The 26,565-nt window shown below is 54.2% G+C and overlaps 1 protein-coding gene across 5 annotated transcripts; it reads right to left on the bottom strand.

Moving 5' to 3' along the window:
• Nucleotides 1-24,613, bottom strand: CACNB1 (calcium voltage-gated channel auxiliary subunit beta 1). 5 transcript variants are annotated; one of them, XM_031657056.1, is made up of 14 exons: nucleotides 24,322-24,613; nucleotides 21,769-21,855; nucleotides 18,416-18,535; nucleotides 14,487-14,609; nucleotides 13,798-13,934; nucleotides 13,514-13,590; nucleotides 12,176-12,195; nucleotides 11,832-11,912; nucleotides 11,371-11,429; nucleotides 11,083-11,192; nucleotides 10,773-10,924; nucleotides 4,484-4,579; nucleotides 3,848-4,033; nucleotides 1-2,194 (listed from the first exon to the last, which is right to left on the bottom strand). In XM_031657056.1, the coding sequence occupies exons 1-14, from the start codon at nucleotides 24,403-24,405 to the stop codon at nucleotides 1,730-1,732; spliced, it is 1,797 nt and encodes a 598-aa protein (XP_031512916.1). In that variant the 5' UTR covers nucleotides 24,406-24,613; the 3' UTR covers nucleotides 1-1,729. The 5 variants fall into 5 exon arrangements, with proteins under 5 accessions (XP_031512916.1, XP_031512915.1, XP_031512918.1 ...); XM_031657055.1 differs by lacking the exon at nucleotides 12,176-12,195 and adding an exon at nucleotides 12,968-13,122 and having other exon boundaries at nucleotides 345-2,194; XM_031657058.1 differs by lacking the exon at nucleotides 11,832-11,912 and having other exon boundaries at nucleotides 345-2,194.
• Between the last annotated feature and the right edge of the window lie 1,952 nt (nucleotides 24,614-26,565).

Below are 26,565 nucleotides of genomic sequence, written 5' to 3' on the forward strand. Positions count from 1 at the left end.
GAAAAACAATCATGTGTATTTAAGACATTGCACCAATGGGTCTGGATCTCACCCACCAAGCAACACCAGCTTCCCATTGCCTCTGGCTGTACTTGTGGAGAGAGAGGTAAGTGAAGGGGCTCAGGGCCAGTGCGGAGCCAGGACTGCCCAAGCAGCTCCTGGCTTGGGCATAATACATCAGAGGGCCAAAATCGAAGGATCATCTTCCCTTTTGAGTCAACGACTCAGCGCACAGCTTCTTCCTGCACCCACCCCTTCAATTCCCCCTGCATATCAGCAGCTCCCAGGTGCCTAGGCTGATGACTATGTGGCGAGGACAAAGAAGCAGGCTTGGGAGGCAGCCACAAAGGACAGGACAGTGGTTTTATATATGGCAAAATACTTCTCCTAGGGGAGTACAGACAAATATAGACAGACAGATGGGGGCACAGGACACCAGACAGGGAGGGGGAAAGGGTGGGCAGTGGTGTCTTCTAATCAGTAAGTGGAAGCTGCACCCCACCCCCAGGTGGAGGGTAGGACATTGGCACAGGAGGTGGCGAGACAGGCATGAGGTGCCCATCCCTGAGGCGGGTAGCCGGGCAGGGCCCAGTCCTTGTTGGCACAGTCGGCTCTCTCTGGCCCAGCTGGGATGCTGGGGAGGGGCAGGGCTGCTGGGCTACAGGGATTCCAAGGCAGAGGGATGCCCCAGGGGAGAGGGGGTCTCCTGGGGGAAGTGAACATGGGTAACAAACAGAATCACGAGAGGCAAGTACAGAGCAGCAACAGCAGCAGCCAAGCCCCCCAGAGGAGATCCGAGGTCCCAAGGCAACCCCTGGGCACCAACCCATGGGTCCTCTCCCCTGGGGCCTCAGGGTGAGGGTGAAGGAGCAGTTTTTTGGTTTAAAATGAGGCGGACCAGTGTTCCATGGGCTCCACACCCAGGTGGCACAGGGATGGGGGGCTCAGATGCAGAGGGGCCCCCTCTTCTAATGGCAGCAGGCAAGGGATGTTGGAGGCCAAGCTCATTCCTGGGGTAGGCAAAGGCTGAGGTATGGAGGTGGGGGGTGGGGAGCAGCGCCTCAGCTGCTCACTCTTCAGGGTTCTGGGCCCTGGACGTTGCCATGGCCACGGAGGGTAGAGGGTTTTGTATGCCTGCCGGCTTCCACCCAGAACCCTCCCCGAGACAAGCTCCCCATGGGGTGTCCATGCTGTAGCTTTCACCGACCAGACGATGCTGCCAGGAAGCTGGGAGGAAGGGGCAGGCAGGGTGAGGGACCCCGGATCTGGGGTCTGGGGAAGAGAGCCCCCATGGGAAAGAATCTGTGGCCTCCCTTTCCAGGAAAAGCGCCCAGCCCTTCCCCAGTACTGCAGCTTGGGAGAAGGAGAGCCATCCCACTTAGGACCGTCACTTAGGGCCCCGAGTAGAAAGAGTGAAGGAAGTGCACCTTTTCTCTAGGAGGGCGAGGGAGGAGAGCCCCTTAAGATGGGAGAAAGGGGACACTTCAGAAAAGTGGGTATCCCCCATCCATCCGCAACAGGCAGGTAAAAACCGACAGCTGGGGCTTAAGGGCTTCCCGGGAGCTGGGATGATAACGCCGAATAAACCCCAAGCTTTGAGCAAAGGCATCTGAAAGGCGGGAGACAGCGCCCCCTGGAGGCGAATACATGTTGGGTGTGAGCCCCTCGCTCCCTCCCCTCCCCTCCCCTGGGCTCAGCGCCCTTCCTCCCGCCGTGTGGCCCCTGCCTCTCAGCGGATGTAGACGCCTCGTCCCCAGCCCTCCAGCTCGTTCTTGTTGCGCCCCAAAACTGGACCCCCACCCTCAGCGCAGTAGCGGGCCTTATTCCGGCCCCGGTTCCGGTTGTCGGTCAGCTCTTCCTCATAGTCTTCTTCCTCGTCCTCCCAGGATCCCTGTCGGGCTGGGGGGGTGCCGCCCCCTGCAGGGTCTCCAAGCCCTGGCCCCTCTGAGGGGTCAGTCTCCATGTCCACACATGAGTCTCCCAGCTCCGTGTAGGCAGAGTTTCGGCTGCCGGGGGTGTCGGCATCAAAAGTGTCTTGGCGGGACAGTGCCCGTAGCGTGCCTGCCCGGCCTGGTGGGTGGCTGCTGGGGTAAAGGCCTGGGGGCTGGCCCAGCTCCCCTGGGTACTCGTGCACGCTGGCGTGCTCCCCGGTGGCCCGTTCCAGCGGCTGGTCCCCGGAAGCAAGGTAGGGTCCCTGGTTAGCAGACGGACAGCACACACCATGCAGATCAGGCAGGGGTGAGAAAAACACAACAAAGCAAGGCAAGTTAGTGACAGCATTAAGAGGTCCGGCCTGGATGAAGAGGGTGCTGGCTCTAGGGGAGGGGCCCCGGGGACAAATGGCTCTGGAGCCCAGCCAGAGGACAGACCTCAGGGCATTTGCTCCTCTCTCCAGACAGGGGGCACCCGACCTTCATGGCCGTCAGCCGTGAGCCATGAGTCACCGCTTCCCCGGTGCAGGTCATTAATGCTATCTTGGGGTTAATCATCATTAACAGCTCAGTATTGCCACTCATTAGTGGTTGATTGGGTTAGTCATTGCCTTTGGTTTTCCAAATATATTAACGGGATTTCAGCTAAAACCTGCTGACCCTGGCTTCTTCGACCCACACCAGACCCCAACCTTAGGCTTCCAGAACCCCATGCTTCTCCCACCATTCCCTAGTCAGATGACACTGTCTCCAAGACTGATGGGATTCCTCCCCTGCCCCCAACAAGGACTCAAAGCAGCAAGCTGGGGAAGGCTGCTGGGTCTCCCCCTCCTACTGAAGATGAAGAGGTGACCCAGTGTCCTCATCACCACATGTCACATGGAGGTGGGGCACAAGAGAGGTTCCAGTCCCTCCCCTGCCATGTCAAGCTGTGTGACCCTGAGCAAACAGCTCCCCTCTCTGTGGCTTCATGTCTTGGTTGTAATGTGACGGGAGTTAGACCTGAGCAGCAGTTTCCAAACTGTTACCTAGAGATCTGGGGTGGGGTTGGGTGGGGAGGGCACAGAAGTGCTTCAGGGGTCCCCATGGAGATGGAGGGGAGGCCATTCCCCTGGCTCCCTCAGGGCAAAGCAAGGATGTATTATCTACATCCTCAGCTTCCACATAAGATTCATTGAACAAATGGGCTCTGTTGCTGAAAACAAATTTGAAAGCTAGTCTAGAATGATTTCATGGGTTTCTTCTGGCTCTTAGAACCTTATACTTAATGGTGTGGAATCAAGAGGTGGGCTGTGGCTCCCATGGGAGGAGGGCAAGGCAGGATGGGTCTCCCATGGGAGGGCCTTTCCTGGACTTTAACTGGGAGAATGGTGGAAAATTCAGCATCAAGTCATAGAAGATGCCACATTCTGGGTCCTTCTTGAGGGGCCGTGTGGAGTCAGGGCTCCAGGGAGGGAGAGTCCAGGTTTAACATAGTTTCCCTGGCTCTGAGGGCCTCCGCTCTGTTGGGTCTAAAAAGGGTGTGGAGTCCAGCGAATTAGTTTATCAGTCTTCCTCGCATGTCCTTCCTAGTCCCTTGTCTTAAAAGTGCTCCCATCAGGCCTCATATCCAGCGGGCAGCAGATGCGGTCCTATGGCACCAGGCCCAGGAAGACAGCATCAGAAGCCCCAGACCCATCAAAAACCACAGACACCAGAAACTGCCGCTCATCACGTTTTTTTTACAAAATAAAGCTCTTCCCTTCCTCCTCCATGTTCCCTGCACTCCAGTTCCGACCCCAGAGCGGGAGGGAAGACGGGCAGGGTGCCCACTACATGGCATGTTCCTGCTCCTGGGGCACCGCACTGTCCCGCTGCGAGGACTCCAGCCCGCCCCAGAAGCTGAGGTTTCTCCTGAGCGAGGTGAGCACCTGTACCTGGAGGTTGGAGACAGGGGCAGGGCTGGCAGCCAGGGCTGCGGTAGCCATGGTGCGGTTCAGCAGCGGATTGGGTGGCGTGCTGCTGGGCGGATGTGTGGCCTTCCAATAGGCTTCCAAGTACTCTGCCAGGTGCTCGCAGGCATCCTCCAATTGGTTCTCGTCCAGGATGATGTCAAACATTTCCTGTGAAGGTGGGGTTAGGGGGCAGGGCTGGGATGAGTGGGGCGTGGCCAAGGGGGTTGAGGGTGTGGCCTGGGTGCAGTGGGTAGAGTCAAGGGATTGAAGGACAAGGTTAAAAAGAGGCCTCTGGATGTGGAAGAAGGGAAGGAGGGCTCTCAGATCTACAGATTGGCAGAACTGCAAGAAGTTTTGGCACTCAGTCCAACTCCTTCATTATAGAGATAAGGCAACCAAGGCTGGGAGACAGGGCTTGACTCTCCACGGTGAAGGGTGCTTCTGGGGCTTGAACCCAGTCTTTGACTGACGGACCTGCACTCTTCTCGGAAGACCAGTTTGCACCTACAGGCCTGACCCAGGTGTTCCTGGTCACTCTGTCTCTCATGTAGGCCAGAGGAAACCAGGGCAACCCAAATGTCGTCCCTCCATTCCCTTCCCCGGGATCTAGGCACTCACAGGCGGGCACTGTGCCAGCTTTTCCGAGGCCGCTATTTGGACGTTGAGGTGTTTGGACTGAGACTTTCCTCGGGACTTGATGAGCCTCTGAAGTACCTGGTTTGGGGAGAGAGAAAAGGAAGAGGAGCTAGAGGGACTCAGGCAATGCACCCAGTCAGAGAGGCGGGTCCTGGTTGGATCAGCATGGAGAGCCAGTGTCAGGGCCCTTGAATGCTCCATAACTCTCAGCCCTGGGCACCTCTGCAGAAATGACCTCAGCAGCCCTATGTCTAGGGCTCAGGCTCTCTCCTGGTCTCATGCCAGGCTTCCTTAGAGGCTATATGAAGGGTAGTGATTCTTCTTCCCAACTTCTCTAACCTTGTTTGTAGGCCTGCCCACCCTCCTTTTTTTATTTTTGTTTTAGAGACTGGTTCTTGCTCTGTCGCCCAGGCTGAAGTGCAGTGGTGTGATCATAGTTCACTATACCCTGGACTCAAGCAAGCCCCCAGCCTAGCCTCCTGAGGAACTAGGGCTACAGGCACGTGCCACCATATCCCGCTAATTTTTTAAAATTTTTTTGTATATGTTGCCCAGGCTGGTCTCAAACTCCTGGCCTCAAGTGATCCACTTGCCTCAGCCTCTCAAAGGGCTGGGATTATAGGCATGAGCCACTGAGCCCAGTCACACCCTCTATATTAACAACACCAACAATAGTCTTCCTTTATGAGGCACTTGCTACATACCAGCATTGTTCTGTGCTTTTCACATGATCAATTTAGTCCTGATAACATTCCTGTTAGACAGCTACTATTATCATTCTCATCTCAACAACAACAACCATAATTATAATAATGTAAAACCTGAAACTAATCATGAGGAACAATCACACAAACCCACACTGAGGGACAGACAATCTACAAAATAGCTGTCCTGTACTCTGCCTAAATGTCAGTCTCTGGAAAATTCAAGAAAGGCTGAAGAACCCTTCCAGATTAAAGAAAACTAGGCCGGCCGGGCACGGTGGCTCACACCTGTAATACCAGCACTTTGGGTGGCGGAGGTGGGCGGATCACGAGGTCAGGAGATCGAGACCATACTGGCTAACATGGTGAAACCCCATCTCTACTAAAAATACAAAACATTAGCTGGGCGTGGTGGCGGGCGCCTGTAGTTCCAGCTACTCAGGAGGCTGAGGCAGGAGAATGGCATGAACCTGGGAGGCAGAGCTTGCAGTGAGCCTAGATCACACCACTGTACTCCAGCCTGGGCGATAGAGTGAGACTCCATCTCAAAAAAAGAAAAAGAAAGAAAACGAGGCCGGGCACGGTGGCTTACACCTGTAATCCCAGCACTTTGGGAGGCTGAGGCGGGTGGATCACCTGAGGCCAGGAGTTCAAGATCAGCCTGGCCAACATGGTGAAACTCTGTCTTTATTAAAAAACAATAATACAAAAATTAGCTTGGCGTGGTGGCATATGCCTGTAGTCCCAGCTACTCTGGAGGCTGAGGCATGAAAATCACTTGAACTCAGGAGGCAGAGGTTGAGATGAGCCGAGATCGTGCCACTGCACTCCAGCCTGGGCGACAGAGCAAGACTCTGTCTAAAAAAAACAGGCAACACGTGATCCTGGGTTGGTTCCTGGATTGGGGGAAATGTTGCCATGAAGGGCATTCTATGCCGGGCATAGTGGCTCACGCCTGTAATCCCAGCACTTTGGGAGGCAGAAGCGGATGGATCACCTGAGGTCAGGAGTTCGAGACCAGCCAGGCCAACATGGCAAAACCCCGTCTCTACTAAAAATACAAAAATTAGTTGGGTATGGTGGCAGGTGCCTGTAATTCCAGCTACTCAGGAGGCTGAAGCAGAATTGCTTGAACTAGGGAGGCAGAGGTTGCAGTGAGCCAAGATCGCATCACTGCACTCCGGCCTGGGCAGCCAGAGTGAGACCCTATCTCAAAAAAAAAAAAAAAAAAAAAAAACTAATACGGACTATATTTTAGAAACAATTCTTGAATTTTACAATTGCATCATGGTTGTGTAAGATACTGATGTTGTTCTCAAGAAACACAATATAGGCCAGGCTCACGCCTGTAATCCCAGCACTTTGGGAGGCCGAGGCGGGTGGATCACTTGATGTCAGGAGTTCGAGACCAGCCTGGCCAACATGGTGAAACTCTGTCTCAATTGAAAATACAAAAATTAGCCAGGCGTGGTGGTGGGTGCCTGTAATCCCAGCTACTTGAGAGGCTGAGGCAGGAGAATCACTTGAACCGGGAGGCAGAGATTGTAGTAAGCCAAGATCACACCACTGCTCTCCAGTCTGGGTGGCAGAGCAAGACTTTGTTCCAAAAAAAGAGAAAGATGAAAGTAAATTTTTCAAAATTAGTGAATCTGAAAAAAATTAGACTGTACACTTAATTTATTTTTTATTTTTTAATAGAGACAGGGTCTTGCCATGTTGCCCAGGCTGGTCTCCAACTCCCGAGCTCAAGTGATCCACCTGCCTCAGCCTCCTAAAGTGCTGGGATTACAGGTGTGAGCCACCAATCCTGGCTTATAGACTTTAAATGGCTGAATTTCATGGTATGGGAATTCTACTTCAATAAAACTGTTAAAAAATTAGTGAATCTTGGTGAAGAATATTCAAAACATAAGATTTTTTTTGATACTATTCTTGCCACACTTCTGTAAATCTGAAATTATTTGAAAATAAAAATCTTTTTACAAAATGGAACAGATATAGTTCTGGGATACCAATAATATTTATTTATTTATTTATTTATGAGACAGAGTCTTGCTCTGTCACCCAGGCTGGACTGTACGGGTGCGATCTCAGCTCACTGCAACCTCTGCCTCCTGGGTTCAAGCAATTCTTGTGCCTCAGCCTCCTGAGTAGCTGGAATTACAGGTGCCCACCACCATGCCCAGCTAATTTTTTGAGTTTTAATAGAGGCAGGGTTTCACCATGTTGCCCAGGCTGGTCTTGAACTCTTTAGCTCAGGCAATCCACCGGCTTCGGTCTCCCAAGGTGCTGAGATTACAGGCGTGAGCCATCGTGCCTGGCCCAATACCAAGTATTTTTCATGATTAACCCTTTTTTTTTTTTTTTTTTTTTTTTTTTTTGGAGACGGAGTCTCCCTCTGTCTCCCAGGCTGGAGTGCAGTGGCCGGATCTCAGCTCACTGCAAACTCCGCCTCCCGGGTTTAGGCCATTCTCCTGCCTCAGCCTCCCGAGTAGCTGGGACTACAGGCGCCCGCCACCTCGCCCGGCTAATTTTTTGTATTTTTTAGTAGAGACAGGGTTTCACCGTGTTAGCCAGGATGGTCTCGATCTCCTGACCTCGTGATCCACCCGTCTCAGCCTCCCAAAGTGCTGGGATTACAGGCTTGAGCCACCGCGCCCGGCTGATTAACCCATTTATTTAATCTTCACAAACCCAGTATGCCTATGCTGCAGATGAGGAAACCAAGGCATAGAGATGTTTGGCCACTTGCCAAAGGAACACAGAGCCAGTGACAGCCCTAGAGTAGAAGTTCAGGCTGCCTGGTTCCAGAGTCCCTCCTCTTAACCTCAATGAAGTAAATGGAAGCATTGGTTACTTTCTAGTTCAGTGTTTTTGCATCCATTATCTCATTTGGTCCTTTCAACTCCCCTCAGGAAGTACTTAAATCCCATCATCCCGTTTATCTCATTAGAAACACAGGACTCAGAAAGGTTAAGTTGGCTGGGTGCAGTGGCTTATACCTGTAATCCCAGCACTTAGAGAGGCTGAGGCAGGAGAATCACTTGAGGTCAGGAGTTTGAGACCAGCCTGGCCAACATGGTGAAAACCTGTCTCTACTAAAAATACAAAAATTAGCCAAGTGTGGCCGGGACTGGTGGCTCACACCTGTAATCCTAGCACTTTGGGAGGCCGAGGACAGCGGATCACGAGGTCAGGAGTTCAAGACCAACCTGACCAACATGGTGAAACTCCATCTCTACTAAAAATACAAAAATTAGCCGGGTGTGGTGGCGTGCGCCTGTAGTCCCAGCTACTCAGGAGGCTGAGGCAGGCGAATTACTTGAGGTGGAGGTTGCAGTGAGCAAGATTGCACCACTGCACTCCAGCCTGAGTCACAGAGTGAGACTCTGTCTCAAAAAAAAAAAAAAAAAAAGCCAGATGTGGTGGTGTGCGCCCGTAATCCTAACCCTAGCTACTCAGGAGACTGAGGCCCAAGAATTGCTTGAACCTGGGAGGCAGAGGCTGTAGTGAGTGAGATCACACCACTGCACTCCAGCCTGGGTGACAGAGCAAGACTCTGTCTCAAAAAAAGGAAAAAAAAAAAGTTAAAGGCCGGGTGCGGTGGCTCAAGCCTGTAATCCCAGCACTTTGGGAGGCCGAGATGGGCGGATCGCGAGGTCAGGAGATCCAGACCATCCTGGCTAACACGGTGAAACCCCGTCTCTACTAAAAAATACAAAAAACTAGCTGGGCGTGGTGGCTGGCGCCTGTAGTCCCAGCTACACGGGAGGCTGAGGCAGGAGAATGGCGTGAACCCGGGAGGCGGAGCTTGCAGTGAGCTGAGATCCGGCCACTGCACTCCAGCCTGGGCGACAGAGCAAGACTCCGTCTCAAAAAAAAAAAAAAAAAAAAAAAAGTTAAGTAACTGGTCCAGGGAGCTCAGCTCATGGGATGATAATGGTTACCACTACTGGCTGCCCTCATAAATCAGAGAGTAGGCCAGTCGCGGTGGCGCATGCCTGTAATCCCAGCACTTTGGGAGGCCGAGGTGGGCAAATCACGAGGTCAGGAGATCGAGACCATCCTGGCTAACACGGTGAAACCCTGTCTCTACTAAAAATACAAAAAATTAGCCAGGCATGGTGGCGGGTGCCTGTAGTCCTAGCTACTTGGGAGGCTGAGGCAGGAGAATGGCCTGAATCTAGGAAGCGGAGCTTGCAGTGAGCTGAGATTGTGCCACTGCACTCCAGCCTGGGCGACAGAGCGAGACTCCATCTCAAAATAAATAAATAAATAAATAAAATAGGCCGGGCACAGTGGCTCACGCCTGTAATCTCAGCACTTTGGGAGGCTGAGGCGGGCGGATCACAAGGTCAGGAGATTGAGACCATCCTGGTTAACACGGTGAAACCCCGTCTCTATAAAAATACAAAAAGTTAGCCGGGTGTGGTGGCGGGCGCCTGTAGTCCCACCTACTCAGGAGGCTGAGGCAGGAGAATGGCTCAGTGAACCCGGGAGGTGGAGCTTGCAGTGAGCCGAGATCGTGCCACTGCACTCCAGTCTGGGCGACAAGCGAGACTCGGTCTCAAAAAAAAAACCAAATAAATAAATCAGAGAGTATACTGAGCTGCTTACACCATTCCTCTCAACAATAACATGAGAGGGATTATAACCCCACTTTATAGGTGAAGAAATAGAGAATCAGAGGCTAAATAATTCCCCCAAGTTTCCAAGTTCAATAAGAAAAACCAACAGTGATAATAAATCAATATGTAAATCAATCAGAGCTAGAATTTCAAGCCCATGCTGTCTTCTAACTTCAAATCCTTCACCTCAACTCTTCCTCCATGTTTCTCAGATCCCCACTGGCATCTAGAAGGGAAAGTCAATGGTGCTGCAATACAAGGAAAAAGTAACACGGCCTTCTTGCAGATTCCCCTTCTATCAAAGTCCAAATGAGGACACTGCAGCAAAAAGGGTTGATATCGAGAGAGTAAAGCAACTGGGCAACACAGCTAGATCCTGTCTCTAAAAAATACAAATATTAGCTAGGCATGGTAGTGGACACCTACCCACTAGTCCCAGCTACTTGGGAGGCCGAGGTGGGAGGATCGCTTTAGCCCAGGAGGTAGAGGCTGCAGTGAACCATGATTGCACCACTGCATTCCAGCCTGGGTGACAGAGCAAGACCCTGACTTTAAAAAAAAAAAGGAAGAAGAAGAAAGGAAAGACCTCCCAACTGCCAAGTAGCTGGGTGGCATTGGAACAAAAAGCACAGAATTCTTTCAGTCCAAGGGTGGGAGGTCAATCAGGGTGGAGACAGGGGACTGGTCTGCATGACCCTAATAATAGTAAATAATAGCTAACGTGTTGTATCAGACCATTTGCTAAGTGCTATACATTTATATGATGTTGAAACACTTGACAATACCATGGAGCTTTACAGAGAAAGAAACTAAGACTCGGGTAGATTAAGTCACACAATCAGTAAGCCATGGAGCTGGGATTTAAACCCAAGCAGCCCAACTCCAGAGCACTCCTTTTAAACCATGCTGTCCCGGCCAGGGTCAGGCTCCTGCACCCACCTTGGGAGAGGTGATCTTGATGTAAACAATGATGGGGGCCAGCGAAGTCTTGGACAGCTGGGCTGGGTGATTGATGGTGTCAGCATCCAGAGCAACCAACTGAAGGGTCCGGGCCAGCTCGAAGATTCGCTCGATTTCACTCTGCACCTCAGCTGGGGGCACGGAGTCATGTGGATGGGGGAATGTCAGGTGGCCTCCCAGGAGGTAGTAGGTGGAGGGAACGATTCTGGAGATGGCCCTGCCCACTAACTCCCACCCCTCCCATGTCCAGCCCAGAAAGGGTGAGTGAAGACAGCAGGGGTGGGCTCACCCAAGCTGGAGCGTGTGTTGGAGCGCTCAATGATGATGTGTTTGCTGGGGTTGTTGAGAACTGAGCGCTTAGCCAGAGAAATGTCTGCCGTCACACGAGTGATGGAGATCCTGGGGAATGGGGCAAGAGGGGAGTCAGAGATCAGAGTGGGCTGGAATGCCCTGCCCACTCCCCAGTTCCAGGGCCGCCTTCTGTTCCTCAGTCCCAGGACTGTGATTCGAGGCATCCGGCCCATCCCCAGCAGCAGAGAGCAATGGCAGGTGCGAGGAGCAGCTCCCAGGGTCTTACCTGCCATCAAACCGATGCTTCAAGAAGTCAAATAAAGCTTTCTGCATCATGTCTGTAACCTGGGGGTGGGGGTTTGTGGGGAGGGAAGGAGGAGAAGGTAGGCATTTAAAGCCACTCAGACTCTGAGCAGCTGGGTATTTGTACCCTCACGTTCCACTTTCTTCCGAACAGGACTTTATGGTGGGCGGGGGTCTGGGTCTGAGGGGTCTCCACTGGGGTCTCTGGTTCCAAAGGTCTCTGCAAGTGGCATCTCTGGGAGGACTTTTCTGGGGGTTTCTTTGGGGGACGGGGTTCCTCTGTGTGGGTCTTCCTGTGTGTTAGGCCCCCTGGGGGTTCTCTCTGAAGGTCTGTAGCCCTCCGGGGAGGATGCCTTGGGATCTAGGCCCTTCTAGGGGATCTCTCTGGGGTCTGAAGATCTTTCTAAGGCCCCTCTGCGTCCACTCCCCTCTAGGGAGTCCTACCTCGTAGCCCTTGAGCGACGGTCCCACCAGGATGATGGGCCTCATGGAAGGCACCACGTCATAGGGGGGCACATGCTCTGTCTGGGGGGCAAGCAGGGAGGGGAAACCCCAGAGTGGAGATGATATTAGATCCTCTCCCCCACACGCCAGGCTCCCCCATGCAACCTTCCCCCACCCTGTCCCAGAGCCCAGATGTGGGGATCAGGGTGGGGATGGGGAGGGATGGCCAGGGAGAACCAGGAAAGGTGGGGGAAATGGGGGAAGATGTGGGAATGGGTGTTAGAAGGTCCCCCTAGCTCATCCCAGGGAGTGGGGAGGAGGACACAGAAAGCTGTGATACTCACCGACTTCTGCTTCTGTTTGGCTGGGTCCAGAGATTGCCAAGAGAGGGAAGGGGGAGGAGAGAGGGAAGGGGACCCAGGCAGGGGCAGAGGGCAAGGCAAGAGCCAGGACAAGAGAGGGAGGGAGAGCCGGGCAGACGAGGAGAGATAACAGGGCATGCGTGTTAGTGACAGACAGAGCCAGAGATGGGGAACGGGACCCCACGCCAAGGGGGAGCCAGAGGTGGCCCTGGATCAGGACTGACAGTCCAGTGGATGTGGGAATATTCAGACATATCCTACCCTCTTCTGAGTCTTGGAAAAGAGCTGGTGAGGTTGACAGCCCCTACCTTGGTGCCCACCTCCTGCCCCCAGTGCATGCCAACCTGCCCATTTTAAGGGTTCCCTTAACTGTCTTGCTTTGCAGTCAGCAGTCCCCCCCATCCACTACGTGCCCACCCAATCAAAAAAGGGCAAAGAATGCCATCCCATGCCCTGCTTCACATGCCAGGATAGATGCCAACACCGGAGCAGGCCCCTGGGAGTGAGGGGAGAGGTCAGGGTTCATGACCACCAAACCCTGCTGCCCCAGGTGTGGAGGCAACCTTCCAGGGGCAAGATCTCCTTCCTGGAGATGGGGCCAGGGCGGAGTTGTGTGTGGAGAGGGATGTACCCATGCTACCCTTCCCTCCACCTCAGCAGGAAGCCCTGATGCCCACAGAACAGACCACATCTGAATCCATTACAGCCCCCTTTCCTCCACCAAAGTGCTGGCCCTGACTCCCCCACCTTTTGCAAGAACACAGCGAGAATTACCTTCTTAAAGAAGGGGATGCGTTTGCCATGGGGTGGCGGGGTGGTGACACTGCTAACACTAGTCTTGGCAGAGCCACTCTGCTCACCAAGCTCGGCCTCTTCCTCCTCTAACTCTAGGGGGTCTAGTTCAAAGGCTAAGTTAGTCATTTCATTACCTGGACCGGAGAGTCAGGAGAGAGGGAGGAGGGAGGCGAGGTGGGGAGAAGGAGTGAGATGAACGTGGAGACACAAGTACAGAACGCAGGGATGGGGATGGGGAAAAAAGAAAGAAGAAGAGGTGAATGGAACAGGGCTGGGAGAAATGAATGGGGACGGGGCAGGGGAATCAGGCAGAGAGATGGAGCTACCAAAGAAAGGGGAGAGGAGAGACATGACAGGCCCAGCTTGAGGGGTATCCTACTCTTCATGGAGGGGGAACCATTGCATGTGCTTGGGGGACTCAGGATTGGGGTGTTTCCTACTGCAGGGAAAGGAGGAGTCAGGGAGTTGGGAGACCACCCCACCCAGGAGCTCCTCCCCAACCCCCTGCATGGCGATGGTTCTTACCACTGGCAGGGGGTGTGGGGCGGCGGGTGCCAGTCACCACATCTCCCAGACTGGAACTGGAGTTATCGCCTGATTTGCTGTGTGGGCAAAGGCAAACCGAGGTTGTGAGCAAAGAGGTGGGCATGGGGGGATCTCATCCTCTCACATGGGGCACCCCTGGAGGTGCTCCGGCCCCACTGGTGATGCTACAGGCAGCTCTGTGCCCTCAGGGCCAGGGGCAACCACTGAGGCCTAGTCCAGGCTGTATGGCCTCTCCAACCCCTTCCCCTGCCCCACCCAGACACCTGGAGCTGAGGCGGTTCTGGCGCAGCTTCTGTTCCTGCAGCAGGCGAAGGCTGTCCAGTTTGACGGGGCTGGGAATGAAGCCAACCTCACAGCCCTCCTTCACCAGCCGCCCGATCCACCAGTCATTATTGTATTTCTGCAAAGAACATGGCAGGTGGATGGAAAGTCCAAGAGGGAAACTGCAGGGGCAAGCTAACAGTCACTCTCCAGGGGAAATGCCCAGACTCGCCTCCCTGCCCAGGGGTGGCACCCTCAAAGATCCCCAGCCCCGGCTCCAGCCTCTGAGTGGAGCTGCCAATTCTCAGGACAACTCCAGGACCAGCATGCTTTCTGGCCATGGACCACCCTGCCACCGGCCCAGTGCCATTCTGAGAGTCCTTCTTCTCCCCATGTGCCCACCCTACTCTAGAAAGGCCACTCGAGTAAATGCAGGTACCTGCATGTCCCTGGCACACCGCCAAGCCGGTTCGGGCCCCCTGACAAACCCTCCCAACAATCTTCTGACCTAAACATTACCACCCCATTTTTCCAGTAGAAAATTAAGAGGCTCAGAGAGGTGGAGAGATTTGTCTAAGGTCACACAGCAGATTCAGCCCGGCTCTGCTTGGCTCAGAAGTCTTTTGTCCACTAGCACTCTGGCTGCCTGTCTCCTGGCACCCACTCCCTTGTTCTCCCTCCAGATACCCACCTCCTTGATGTGCAGGAAGTCTTTGGGCTCAAAGGTAATGGCCACTCCCTGCACAGGCACCTCATCCCCTGGAGACGGATTGTAGCCCACATTTGTCCGCACGGCAAATGCCACTGGCTTGGTCTAGAGGAGGCACACGGGGAAAATGGCAACTAGAGGGTAAACCACAATGTAACGTACAACTTCCTGACAGGGGTGGTGGTTACTTGGATGTTTGCATTGCAATTGTTCATTGAAATGTGTATGGACACGGGCAGGGTGTGGTGGCTCACACCTGTATTCTCACAGCACATTGGGAGGCCAAGGTAGGTGGATCATCTGATGTTAGGAGTCCGAGACCAGCCTGAACAACATGGTGAAACCCCATCTCTACTAAAAATACAAAATTAGCCAGGCGTGGTGGTGGGTGCCTATAATCCCAGCCACTTAGGAGGCTGAGGCAGGAGAATTGCTTGAACCTGGAAGGCAGAGGTTGCAGTGAGCCGAGGTCGTGTCTCTGCACTCCAGCCTGGACGACAGGGCAAGACTCCATTTCAAAACAAAAACAAAATGTATACTGACACTTTGGGAGGCCAAAGCAGGTGGATCACTCGAGACCAGGAGTTTGAGACCAGCCTAGTCACATGGTGAAACTCTGTCTCTACTAAAAATACAAAAAAATTAGCTGGGCATGGTGGCACACACCTGTAATCCCAGTTACTCAGGAGGCTGAGGCATGAGAATCATTTGAACTCAGGAGGCAGAAGTTGCAGTGAGCCGAGATGGCACCACTGCACTCCAGCCTGGGCAACAGAGCAAGACTCTGTCTCAAAAAAAAAAAAAAAAAAGGCTGGGCACAGTGGCTCACGCCTGTAATCCTAGCATTCTGAGAGGCAGAGGCAGGTGGATCATGAGGTCAGGAGTTCAAGAGCAGGCTGGCCAACATGGTGAAACCCCGTTGCTACTAAAAATACAAAAATTAGCTGGGTGCAGTGGCAGATGACTGTAATCCCAGCTACTCGAGAGGCTGAGGCAGGAGAATTACTTGAACTCAGGCAGCAGAGGTTGCAGTGAGCCAAGATCATGCCACTACACTTCAGACTGGATGACAGAGTGAGACTCCGTCAAAAAAAAAAAAAAAGGTATACTGAATTGGCTTGTGTGGTTTTCTCCATTTATATTAACTTTTACAATAAAAAACAAGAAAGCAAAATGTGGAATTCAGCCCTCTCAGGGTAGAGGCGGGGCACTGAGGAATGAAAAGGGTTGGGGTTGGGGAGGCCCACAATGATACCCAGAAAAAACAATAATAATAGCAGGCCGGGCGCGGTGGCTCACTCCTGTAATCCCAGCACTTTGGGAGGGCAAGGCGGATGGATCACTTGAGGTCAAAAGTTCGAGACTAGCCATGACTAACATGGTGAAACTCCGTCTCTACTAAAAATACAAAATTAGCATGCCGTGGTGGCACATGCATGTAATAAATAATAATAATAATAATAATAATAATAATAGCAGCCAGGCACAGTGGCTCACACCTGTAATCCCAATACTGGCTTGAGGCCAGGAGTCTAAGACCAGCCTGAGCAATATAGTGACATCCTGTCTGTTTTTTGTTTGTTTGTTTTGAAACGGAGTTTTGCTCTTGTTGCCCAGGGTGGAGTGCAATGGCGCAATCTCGGCTCACCACAAACTCTGCCTCCTTGGTTCAAGCCATTCTCCTGCCTCAGCCTCCCAAGTAGCTGGGATTACAGGCATGTACCACCATGCCCGGCTAATTTTTGTATTTTTAGTAGAGACGGGGTTTCTCCATGTTGGTCAGGCTGGTCTCAAATGCCCGACCTCAGGTGATCGCCTACCTCAGCCTCCCAAAGTGCTAGGATTACAGGTGTGAACCACCGCACCCAGCCAACCCTGTCTGTTTTTAAAAAATAAAAGGGGCAGCTGGGAACGGTGGCTCACGCCTGTAATCCTAGCACTTTGGGAGGCCAAGGCGGGCGGATCACAAGGTCAGGAGTTTGAGACCAGCCTGGCCAACATGGTGAAACCCCGTCTCTACTAAAAATACAAAAAAAATTAGCCGGGCATGGTGGCGGGCACCTATAATCCCAACTATTTGGGAAGCTGAGGCAAGGAGAATCAATTGAACCTGGGAGACGGAGGCTGCAGTGAGCTGAGATCGCACCGCTGCACCCCAGCCTGGGCGGCAGTGTGAGACTCTATCTCACAAATAAATAAATAAATAAAAAGGGCTGGGCACAGTGGCTCATGCCTGTAATCCTAGCACTTTGGGAGGCCGAGGCAGGAGGATCACTTGCACCCAGGAGTTCAAGACTAGCCTGGGCAACATAGCAAGATCCCATCTCTACGAAAAATAAAAAATCAGCCAGGTGTGGTGGTACGCCTCTATAGTTCCAGCTACTCGGGAGGCTGAGATGGGAGGATCACTTGAGCCTGGGAGGTCAAGCCTCCAGTGATCCGTGATCACACCACTACACTCAGCCTGAGTGACAGAGCGAGACCCTGTCTCATAAAAAATAATAAATATTTAAATTTATTATTATGTTTTTTGAGACAGGGTCTCGCTCTGTTGCCCAGGCTGGAGTGCAGTGGCGCAATCTCGGCTCACTCCAGTCTCCGCCTCCTGAGTTCAAGCGATTCTGATGCCTCAGCCTCCTCAGTAACTGGGATTAGAGCGTACGCCACCACACCCAGCTAAGTTTTGTATTTTTAGTAGAGACGGGGTTTCACCATGTTGCCCAAGCTGGTCTCGAACTCCTGACCTCAAGTGATCCGCCCAACCCGGCCTCCCAAAGTGCTGGGATTACAGGCGTGAGCCACTGAACCTGGCCTAAAATTAAATTTAAAAAAAAAACAATAATGACAGTAATGACCATTTAGTGTCCCAGGTACCATGTTACATGCTTCACACATATTCTCTCATTTATATTCATCACAAAAATAAAAAATCCTCTGAAGTTAAGTGGTATTATTATCTTCCTTTTAATGTGAATTTCCTAAGATCACACAGCTATTAAGAGTCAGGACTAGAGCCTGTAATCGCAGCACTTTGGAAAACTGAGGCTGGCTGATCACCTGAGATCAGGAGTTCAAGACCAGCCTGACCAACATGGAGAAACCCCATCTCTACCAAAAATACAAAATTAGCCGGGCATGGTGGAGCATGCCTGTAATCCCAGCTACTCAGGAGGCTGAGGCAGGAGAATCGCTTGAACCCGGGAAGGGAAGGTTGCAGTGTGTCGAGATCGCGCCATTGCACTCTAGCCCAGGCAACAAAAGCGAAACTCCGTCTCAAAAAAAAAGAAAAAAAAAAAAAAAGAGTCAGGACCAGGATTCCAGCCCAGAGGAAGTTTGATTCCAGGAAGACGTGGAGATTTTAGCACTGTCCCGGCACAGTGGCTCACGCCTGTAATCCCAGCACTTTGGGAGGCTGAGGTGGGCAGATCACTTGAGGTCAGGAGTTTGAGACTAGCCTGGCCAACATGGTAAAACCGCGTTTCTACTAAAAATACAAAAATTAGCCGGGCGTGGTGGTGCACGCCTGTAATCCCAGTTATTCGGGAGGCTGAGGCAGGAGAATCACTTGAACTTGGGAGGTGGAGGTCGCAGTGAGCTGAGATCACGCCACTGCATGCCAGCCTGGGTGACAGAGCAAGACTGCATCTCAAAAAAAAAAAAAAAAGAAAAAAATTTTTAGCACTTCTCAAGCGCTTATTGTGTGTGGAAACAGTATAATAACAGGCACTTATACTTATTATACTGTATAACCAGGCAGGTATTATAGCCCACGTTGTGCAGGTGAAGACAGAGGCGCAAGGTTCAGGGGTACTAGGAAGTGGCTGAGTCAAGACTTGGCCCTAGGTCTGCCCGGGCTCTCTCTACGGTCCAGGGAAATCATGCCAGCACGCCCCTTCCCACATCTTTCTCACCTTGGCCTTCTCGAGCTGCGCTAATGCCTGGCGCTCTGCTTCCTTCCTTAAGGCTTCCCGGTCCTCCTCCAGAGATACATCAGAGTCCGATGGACGGCTGGTGTAGGACTCCGCTGAGCCCTGAAAATACAGAGAGCCAGATCAGGGCCATTGCTGCCTCTCCCAGCTCCTGGGCCTGGGAAGGCATGGAGGTGCCACCCATCATGGATGCCTCAAGCCCCAGCCAGCCCAGCATGACGCCACAAGGGCTAAGAGAAGGTGGTATTAGGTGGAAGGGACCAGGAGCTGAGATTTCTCAGGCCCCTGGGGAAAGTGTGGCCCTAGTGAGGGTGACAGCAGCAAGCAGGAGATGAAGGCAGGCCCAAGGACAGCTGCTTGGGGCCCAGGGAGGGGTGGGAACCTGATAGGGGCACAAGGCAAGGGAGGAATGCCAGGGACGAGTCTCTACTCCCACTGCTCCTTCCCTCCCCTGCCCCCAGCACCCGCTGAGATAGACTCAGCCGAGGTCCAGTGGCATCCATTCCAGGGACTGCAGCCACCAGCTTCGGCCTGAGCTTTCTGCACTATCAGCCGCGGATGGCCTGCTCCACAGGATGGGGCCACCACAGATTTTGCCAACTTCTGTTCAAGGGTAGAGGGAGATAGACTCCTACCTCCCCTGCTCCTTTAGCTGGTACTGCCAGAATCAAACTTCACTACTTAGAGCCCCAATCCTCAGGCTCTCCTAGGACACAAGAGAACCCAAGATTTCCAGGCTGGTGCAGACTGAAGAGGCAAGTTAAGAGCAGGATATGGGACAGGGCTTTCCCTGAGATGAGGGCTGCTGGGTGCCAGGCAGCTGGCTTTGACCACAGTGACCAACCCAGAGCACAAGGGACTCCTTTAGGGATGCACACATATGTGTAAGACACATGTCGCCCATACAGACCTGGTAGTGGGAATGCATGTGCTTATTCACGTGTGTGCGTGGATGTGCAAGTACAAGTGTGTGGAGGAGGGCGTGCTCTATAGTTGGCTACATATGGCCACATGTGTAGAGCCACATGCGAGTGTATTGGCGGGGGGCTCCCAGATATCTATGACCCTGAGGGTGGGGGACATACGAGGGCAGGAGTAAGGAAGTGTGGATTCGTGTGACTATGTGGGAGTGGTGTTGGACAAGGCATAGGAGGTTATGTGGCAAAAGAGGAGGACTGCAGAGATATAGGGGTTCTTTCCTGAGGGTATAAAAGGGTCACTTGGCCAGGAATGTCCATGAGTTTGGCATGGAGGGGACCTGGGAAAGACAGAAGACAAAGTCCCACCTCTCCCCAGGGGCCCCAGGTCATTAGCTGGTGCAGCTCCCCATCTCTTTCCCAGCCAAATCATGAAAATGGGAGACCCACAGGGGAAGGGTTGAGGTGGGGCGAGAGGCATGAAGGAGGGAGAGAAAACCAGCGTAGCTCCCACTCTCCACCCTGATGGGAGCATACAGAGTCAAAGAGCCAGGGAAACAGGGAGACAGACTAGCAGAGAGGCACTCATCGACCCCAACACACATGCGGGCACGCGCATTCACACACACACACTCACCAACTCCAACACAGACGCAGGCCCATGCACGCGCACACTCACCGACCCCAACACACACACAGTTACATGCACACACGCAGACACACACATATGCAGACACACATGTGCGGGCAGACACACACACACATATGCAGACACACAGTGCACGCGGATGCACACGTAGGCACATGCACACATACACATATGCAGACACACGCATGCGCATACACACGTACACATCAGAAATGGCAGAAGACAGGAAACAGTGAGGAGGCATGGAGACAGGCTGGAGGAAAGGCCGCCCTCCGCCAGCTTTCCTGAGAGGCTGTTTTACCCGCCGCCACCCCACTCCATCCCCAGCTCACCACCACCAGGGTCCGGCTGGGCGCCTCCATCCCGGCGCCCTCAGTGCCTGGCCCTGCTGGCCTAGGGGGTGGCCCAAACTGCCCGTTCCCTCGGGGGCTCAGGTTACAAGCAGAGTTGCTACATGTGCAAACTGCTAGGGTATATTTAGCTCAGAGATGTGGCAAGGACTGCTCCCCCACCACTCCCCACCACCTACCGGGGATCAGAGCTGGGGAGCTAAAAGGAGGAAGAATTGGAGGCTGGGGTCTGACTCCCTGGGTTGGCAAACACTGAAGGAGCCAAGGTCCTTTTCTGCCAAGAGGGGCAATAAAAGCACAGCGTCATTCTTCCTAGCCCTGGCCAAGTCCTGCAACAGGAGGGATGAGGGAGTGATTGAAGAAAGGACTTCCTGTCTGTTCCTATACTTAGAAAAGACTAGAATGAAGCCTCCCCTTCCCGAAGCTCCCAAGTCAGACTGAGGCTCACATGTGCCAAGTGCTGTAGAGACAGAAGAATCAGAAAGAAGGGCCTCACTCTAATTAGTGGTGGATCTGCCTGGCATCACTCTCGCTCCTGGCCCAAGGTGGAAGGGAGGGGCTCATCTCCAGAGGACCCCTCCTCTGTGCTGTCTTCTGCCCTCGAATGCCCTGCCCATTTCCTCTTCAATGCACGCCTTTTCCTTGTCTAATTCCAAGCCCCTCTCGCCTTTTTTGGGTACCAGGCTTTGGTGAGATGCTAAGTAGTCATAGCAACCACATGCCTCTCTCCGTGCCTCCCCCTGAGCCTAAGATGGCTCAGGATTGACAGAGAGATGAGAGCAGCCACTTACTGACCGAGCACAGGAGACCCCAGAAAGCTACCCTCAGTTACACCCTTTCAGGCAGTGGTGCTGGGCTACCGTCTTCTCTATTATAAAATTAACAGCCTCATGCCTCAACCACCCCCATCCCCGTCACCATCACCCTTTCTCTGTGCTTCTTAGATAGTCAAGTCTTGAGGTGAGGAGCGTGTTTCCCTGACCAGGACCTCACCAGGACTACAGGGACCCAAACATCCTCGCTCTGCTTTTCCTAGGACCTGCCTCCACCCCACCCTGTCACAGATTCTGGGGGAGGACATGGAAGCAGACAGCCGGCAGGGGGAGTGGGTGACAGCCCGAAGCAAGCTAGAGGGAGGCAGGCCAGGCTGTCCCTGAATGAGATGACGCAGGCCAGCAGGCAGCAGGGGAGGGTGCCTGGTGTTGGGGGAGGGGCCGGGCAGGGGCGGGGGCTGAGCGAGTGGGTGCAGCTGACAGCACATCCAGGAGAGGTCATGGGGTGTCAGGGTGATGGGGTGGCTCCAGGAAGGTGACAAATGGCACAGGGAAGGGTGCCTGGAGAATACCGCAGACCTGGCTCACCAATGCTGGTCTCTACCAACCGGCCACCTCCCTCCTCTCTGCCCAGCCTCCCCATTACCTGGCGGACAAAGCTGTTGGATGTGGTATCTGAGGACGTGCTCCCATCCGACCGTTTGAATCGCCCTTTCCTCTTGCTGTATTTGCCCTGGAGAGGTCAGGAAAGGAACAAGAGTAGAATCAGAAGGGCCCTTTCCTAACCCTCATCTTGCCAGCCCCAGAGCTACAGCCAAGCTCGGGAACAGCATTCCCAGATCCGAAGAGCCCTACCCCCAAGCCCCTGCACCTTCCTCCTGAGGTGATGCGGCCCAAGGGGAGGGAGGGTCTCCCATCCTCATAGAGAGGACCCAGAGCACAGCCAGGAGTGGGGACCAATGCAAGAGAGCCCTGGGAGGCCCACATGGAAACCCCCAAACCAAGCTAGAGAGGCTGGGAATGGGGGAGGCACGGAGAAGCTGGAGGCTCATTAGGCAGCAGAGCTAATTAAGATGCTGGGCAGGCTGCAGAGGCCTCCGAGGAAGGGAGAGGCAGCCGGCAGGGCTGGGTGTGCGGGGCGGGGGGAGAGAGCGGGAAAGTCCCCCCCACTCCCCCTCCGCAGGAGCAGAGCAGGGCTGTTTGTGTTGGTGGCCCCCAGAGAGGAGGAACTGCCAACCCAGGGCCCAGCCTGGCTTCTCCCCTGTGCCCAACTCTTCCTTTGCTATTCACAGAGTAGGGAGGGGATGACAGCTCTCTTGGAGACTCAGAGCCAGATTTCTGGGGAGGGAGTAGGGGCATGGAACTGTATTTGGAGAGTAAACATCCAGCCCGATCCCTGGCACCATAGGGGCAGATTTTGCTTCCCACTCTCATCCCTTGCCCAGACAGGACTTTTTCTCAGCTCCCTCTCTCACAATCACAGTAGCTACAACCCTCCCCAAGGAGGCAAGAGGGATGAAGCTTCTACCCTGTGGCCCCCAGCTGCCACTGCCAATGCCCCATGTGCATGGTACCCATCAGGCTATATCAATCTAAATGTCCCTCAGCCCCACCCCACATGAGCCTAGGACACAGCCCCACAGATCCCTAGCAGGTAGACTGGCTGGCTCAGTCTCACAGACCCAGCTCCTGGCTCAGCCTGACCATTGAGGAAGCAACACGTTCAGGTTAAGGGCGTCAGGTATTTCCAGGCCTCCTGTAAGAAGAGCTGCTTCTGGCCCTCCCCATCTCGCAGGCACACACACACTTGGCCTCAGCCCAGTCCAGAATGGGGAGAGTGAGTGAGGGCTCAGACTTCCAAGTCCCTGCTCTCGGTCTCCGTCCTAGACCTTCTTTGGCCAAAGAACCTGGAGAGGCCATGACCAGACTGGGGGTTTTGGCTGCTGGGATCAGGGTACAAGAAAGAGGATGGAAAATGGGAGAAGAGGGCACCTGGGGACCTTTCCAAGATCCTCCTCTCCCCACTCATCTCTCAAACCAGACATATACCCCAACTCTAGTTCTGGCGCTCCCTACAAACCTAAGAGGATTCCCCAGTGAATCCCAGACACCACCGTCCCCCTGCACCGCCAGGCTGGGCAAAGGGAGTGGCACTCAGAGGGACAGGGGACAGCTGAAAGGAAGGCCCCAGTCAGCTGCCTCCCAGGCTCAAAGGGGCCTGGGGTGGAGGAAGGTATTTTTAGGTCTGACTTGACCCCTCTACATACCCATCAATCACATTATCATGGTGGTTACAGCTGGTGGCCACAGTAACAGAAGAGTTAATGCTATCCTTGGAGAAGGACAGTCCCAAAGAAATCCCCTGGCGCGACCATCCCAGAGCCTGCTGGTCACCCCATGGGAACCCACCGCGCCCAAGAATGCCACTTCCTAGGGGTTACCAGGGGCGTAAGAAAAGTGTGCGGGTGGGGATGGAGAAGTAGACCCCTCCCCCAGGTAAAACAGCTCTTCCCCCTCCCGGGCAGTGAGTTGGCATCCATCCAACTTTCCAAACTTTGGAGGCGTTTTCAGGGCGGGGGTGGGGGTGGGGTAAGTCAACGTGGGTGTGGGGGGAGGGGAGCAGGTCCGACATGGAGATGGAGCCCAGGTGGCTGGGAGGGGACCTCGCCCGGAGTTGGCCCTTTCCCCACCCTCAAGATCCAGTGTCTGCGGCTCTGAAGGCCTGTTTGCATTTGGCACCGCCCTCTGACCATCGCCTCGGCCACCTCCTCGTGCCACCCCCGCCCCACCCACACCCGCCTGGCGCCCCCGAGCGTGCTCTGCGTCGCCCCCCTTGCCTGGCTCGCTTTCTAGCCTCCTTCAACCTCCCCTTCTCAAGGCCCAGATCCCACCACCACCAGCACCCCTACGCTCAGCCCACTGAAGCTGGTGCCCAAGCGGCAGGAACCCTGACGCGGGGGAGACAAGGAGGCGAGGGTGACAAGCAGCCCACCCGCCCCCTCCTCGCTCCGCAGCATCGCCACCCAGCCCCAGGCCCAGAACCCATCAATCACAACCTGCAAAGATCGGGGACGCGCAGGCATCCCTCTCCCCTTCGCGCCCGGCATATAACCCCTTCCTCTCCCGCGCCTTTCGAGCCGACCTCAACACTGTCCGTGGGAGCGGCCCCCTCCTCTCGGGCCGGGCCACCACGCCTCACCTGCGGGCTGGGGTCGAAGACCTCCATGGGGATCTCCTGGGAGGGTGGGTAAGGGCCCCGGGACATGCCGGTCTTCTGGACCATGGAGAGGAGCCTCCCCTCCCGCCGCCGGCCCGGCCCAGCCGGGCGCCCTCAGCGCATGGGAGAGGCCGTGGGAGCCGAAAGCAGCGCGGCACAGCCAGCACCCGGTCCAGCCACCCAGCTCGGCCTTCGGCTGCCTCCTTCCTGCCTTCCCTCGCTCCTCCCGCTCTCTCCACTGCCGCCGCCGCCTCCCCAGCAGGCTCAGCATCTCCCCGCGCCCCTCCCTCGCTCCCTCCCTCCGCCCGCCCCGGCCCCGCCCCTCGCAGCCCCTCCTCCGGCTCGGCGCACACAATGGGCGTGCGGCAAGCTGGGAGGCAAGCGCCTCTCGGCTCTAGAGGGCCGCAGGTGGGCCTCTGACTGGCCGTGGGGTGCAGGCGGCCCGCTGGGGCGGGAAGGGAGAAACTAGGCGTGGATACTTGGGGAAGGGGTCGGGGGGCGGTCTACCAGTGGATGCCGAGCGCTGATGGGGATGAAGCGCGGACTGGCATGGCTAGCACCGCCCCCTTTTGTCTCAAACCTATCTTCCTGCGGGTCCCTCCAACCCACTCCTGTTTGGGCCACCAGAACTTCCCGGTCCCGGTGATCCTGGGACCTGGCTTTAACTCCTTTCTCCCCAGTGCGGGGCCCAGGCTGCCTTAAACCAAACAGAAAAGCCTCTACCCCTCCAACATGGCTCTGGGGCTGCCGGTGGGAGGCTGAGGCTGAGATGGGGAGGGTGTCCAACAGCGACAGCAAAAGAAATCCCAGGGGTCCAGGAGTTCTGCCCTAATCGGTCACTAGGATACACGCCCCTACCCCTGACCCGCTCTTCCAAAAGGCCATGAATGGGGCTGGGCGAAGTCCCTGCTGTTGGATGAGAAAAGAGGAAGCAATATGGAGCGGAGAAAGAAGAGGCTGGTAAAATCAGATCTCATGACCTTTGACCTAGAATTGCTCCACCTTTACCCCTGATTTAGGGACAAACATCCAAGGTCTGGACTCCACCCACCATGACAGGTGGAGAGAGGAGGAATAGGAGATTCTGGGCAATAGACCCAGGTGCCAATTTGGCTCAGGCTGTTTCTGGTTGTATAGCCCTGGACAAACCACCTCTCTAAGCACCAGTTTTCTCCTCTCCTATAAAATGTGGTTGCTGGCACTGTGGAGTCTGTGTCACCTGGGATTATTGGGAGGATGAGGGAATTAAATGAATTGCTAGGGTGTTTGGAGAAGCTGTAAGTTTCAATGAAGGAGTCAGCCATTCCCTCCCTACTCCGCCCCTGCTCCACAAAAAGGAGAGGTGGAGAAGACCCTCTCCAGGTCAAGTGACCTTAAAATAAGGCCACCAGCTTGCTGTGTTCTGCAGGAGAGGAGACTATGGGACTCCTCCTCCTCACCTCTGATAACAAATGAATGGCCGGTCTGTCATTCCTCTGATCACAACACCTTCGGGAAGGAGGAGCAGTGAGTGAAGATAAAGCCCATTAGAAACGTTCCAGGAGAGCTCCAATCCTGAGCAGGGCTTCCACCTGCCCCTTGGAGAGGAGAAAGCCTGGCATAACCGCAAAAGCATGGGCTTTGCAATCAGAAATACCTGCGTTCTCAATCTGTTACCTCAGCTGTAAAATGAGGGCAACGCTAATTGTGTTGTTGTGAGGAAGTAGCATAAATGTTGCTTCCCTTTCTCTTTCTTCTACTTTCTCAGCCAGGAAAGTTGAGATGAAACGGATAGGGTGATCAGCGGGAACCAATGATGAGTTGGAGCCTCAATTCAGATGTAGACTTCTTAAACTCCAGAATGCTCTCCTTGGATTTTTGCATTGGGTGTTCCAGATCAGAAGAAAAGAACTGAGTGGTCCCGCCATTTTTTTTTTTTTTTTTTTGAGACGGAGTCTCACTCCGTTGCCCAGGCTGGAGTGCAGTCGCACAATCTCGGCTCACTGCAACCTCCGCCTCCTGGGTTCCAGCGATTCTCCTGCCTCAGCCTCCCCAGTAGCTGGAATTACAAGCACGCGCCGCTACGCCCAGCTAATTTTTGTATTTTTAGTGGAGACAGGGTTTCGCCATGTTGGCCAGGCTGGTCTCGAACTCCTGATCTCAAGTGATCCACCCGCCTTGGCCTCCCAAAGTGCTGGGATTACAGGCGTGAGCCAGCGAGCCCGGCCCAATTTTTTTTTTTTTTTG

Source organism: Papio anubis, chromosome 17 (genome assembly GCF_008728515.1).
Source record: "Papio anubis isolate 15944 chromosome 17, Panubis1.0, whole genome shotgun sequence".
Classification (NCBI taxonomy): domain Eukaryota; kingdom Metazoa; phylum Chordata; class Mammalia; order Primates; family Cercopithecidae; genus Papio; species Papio anubis.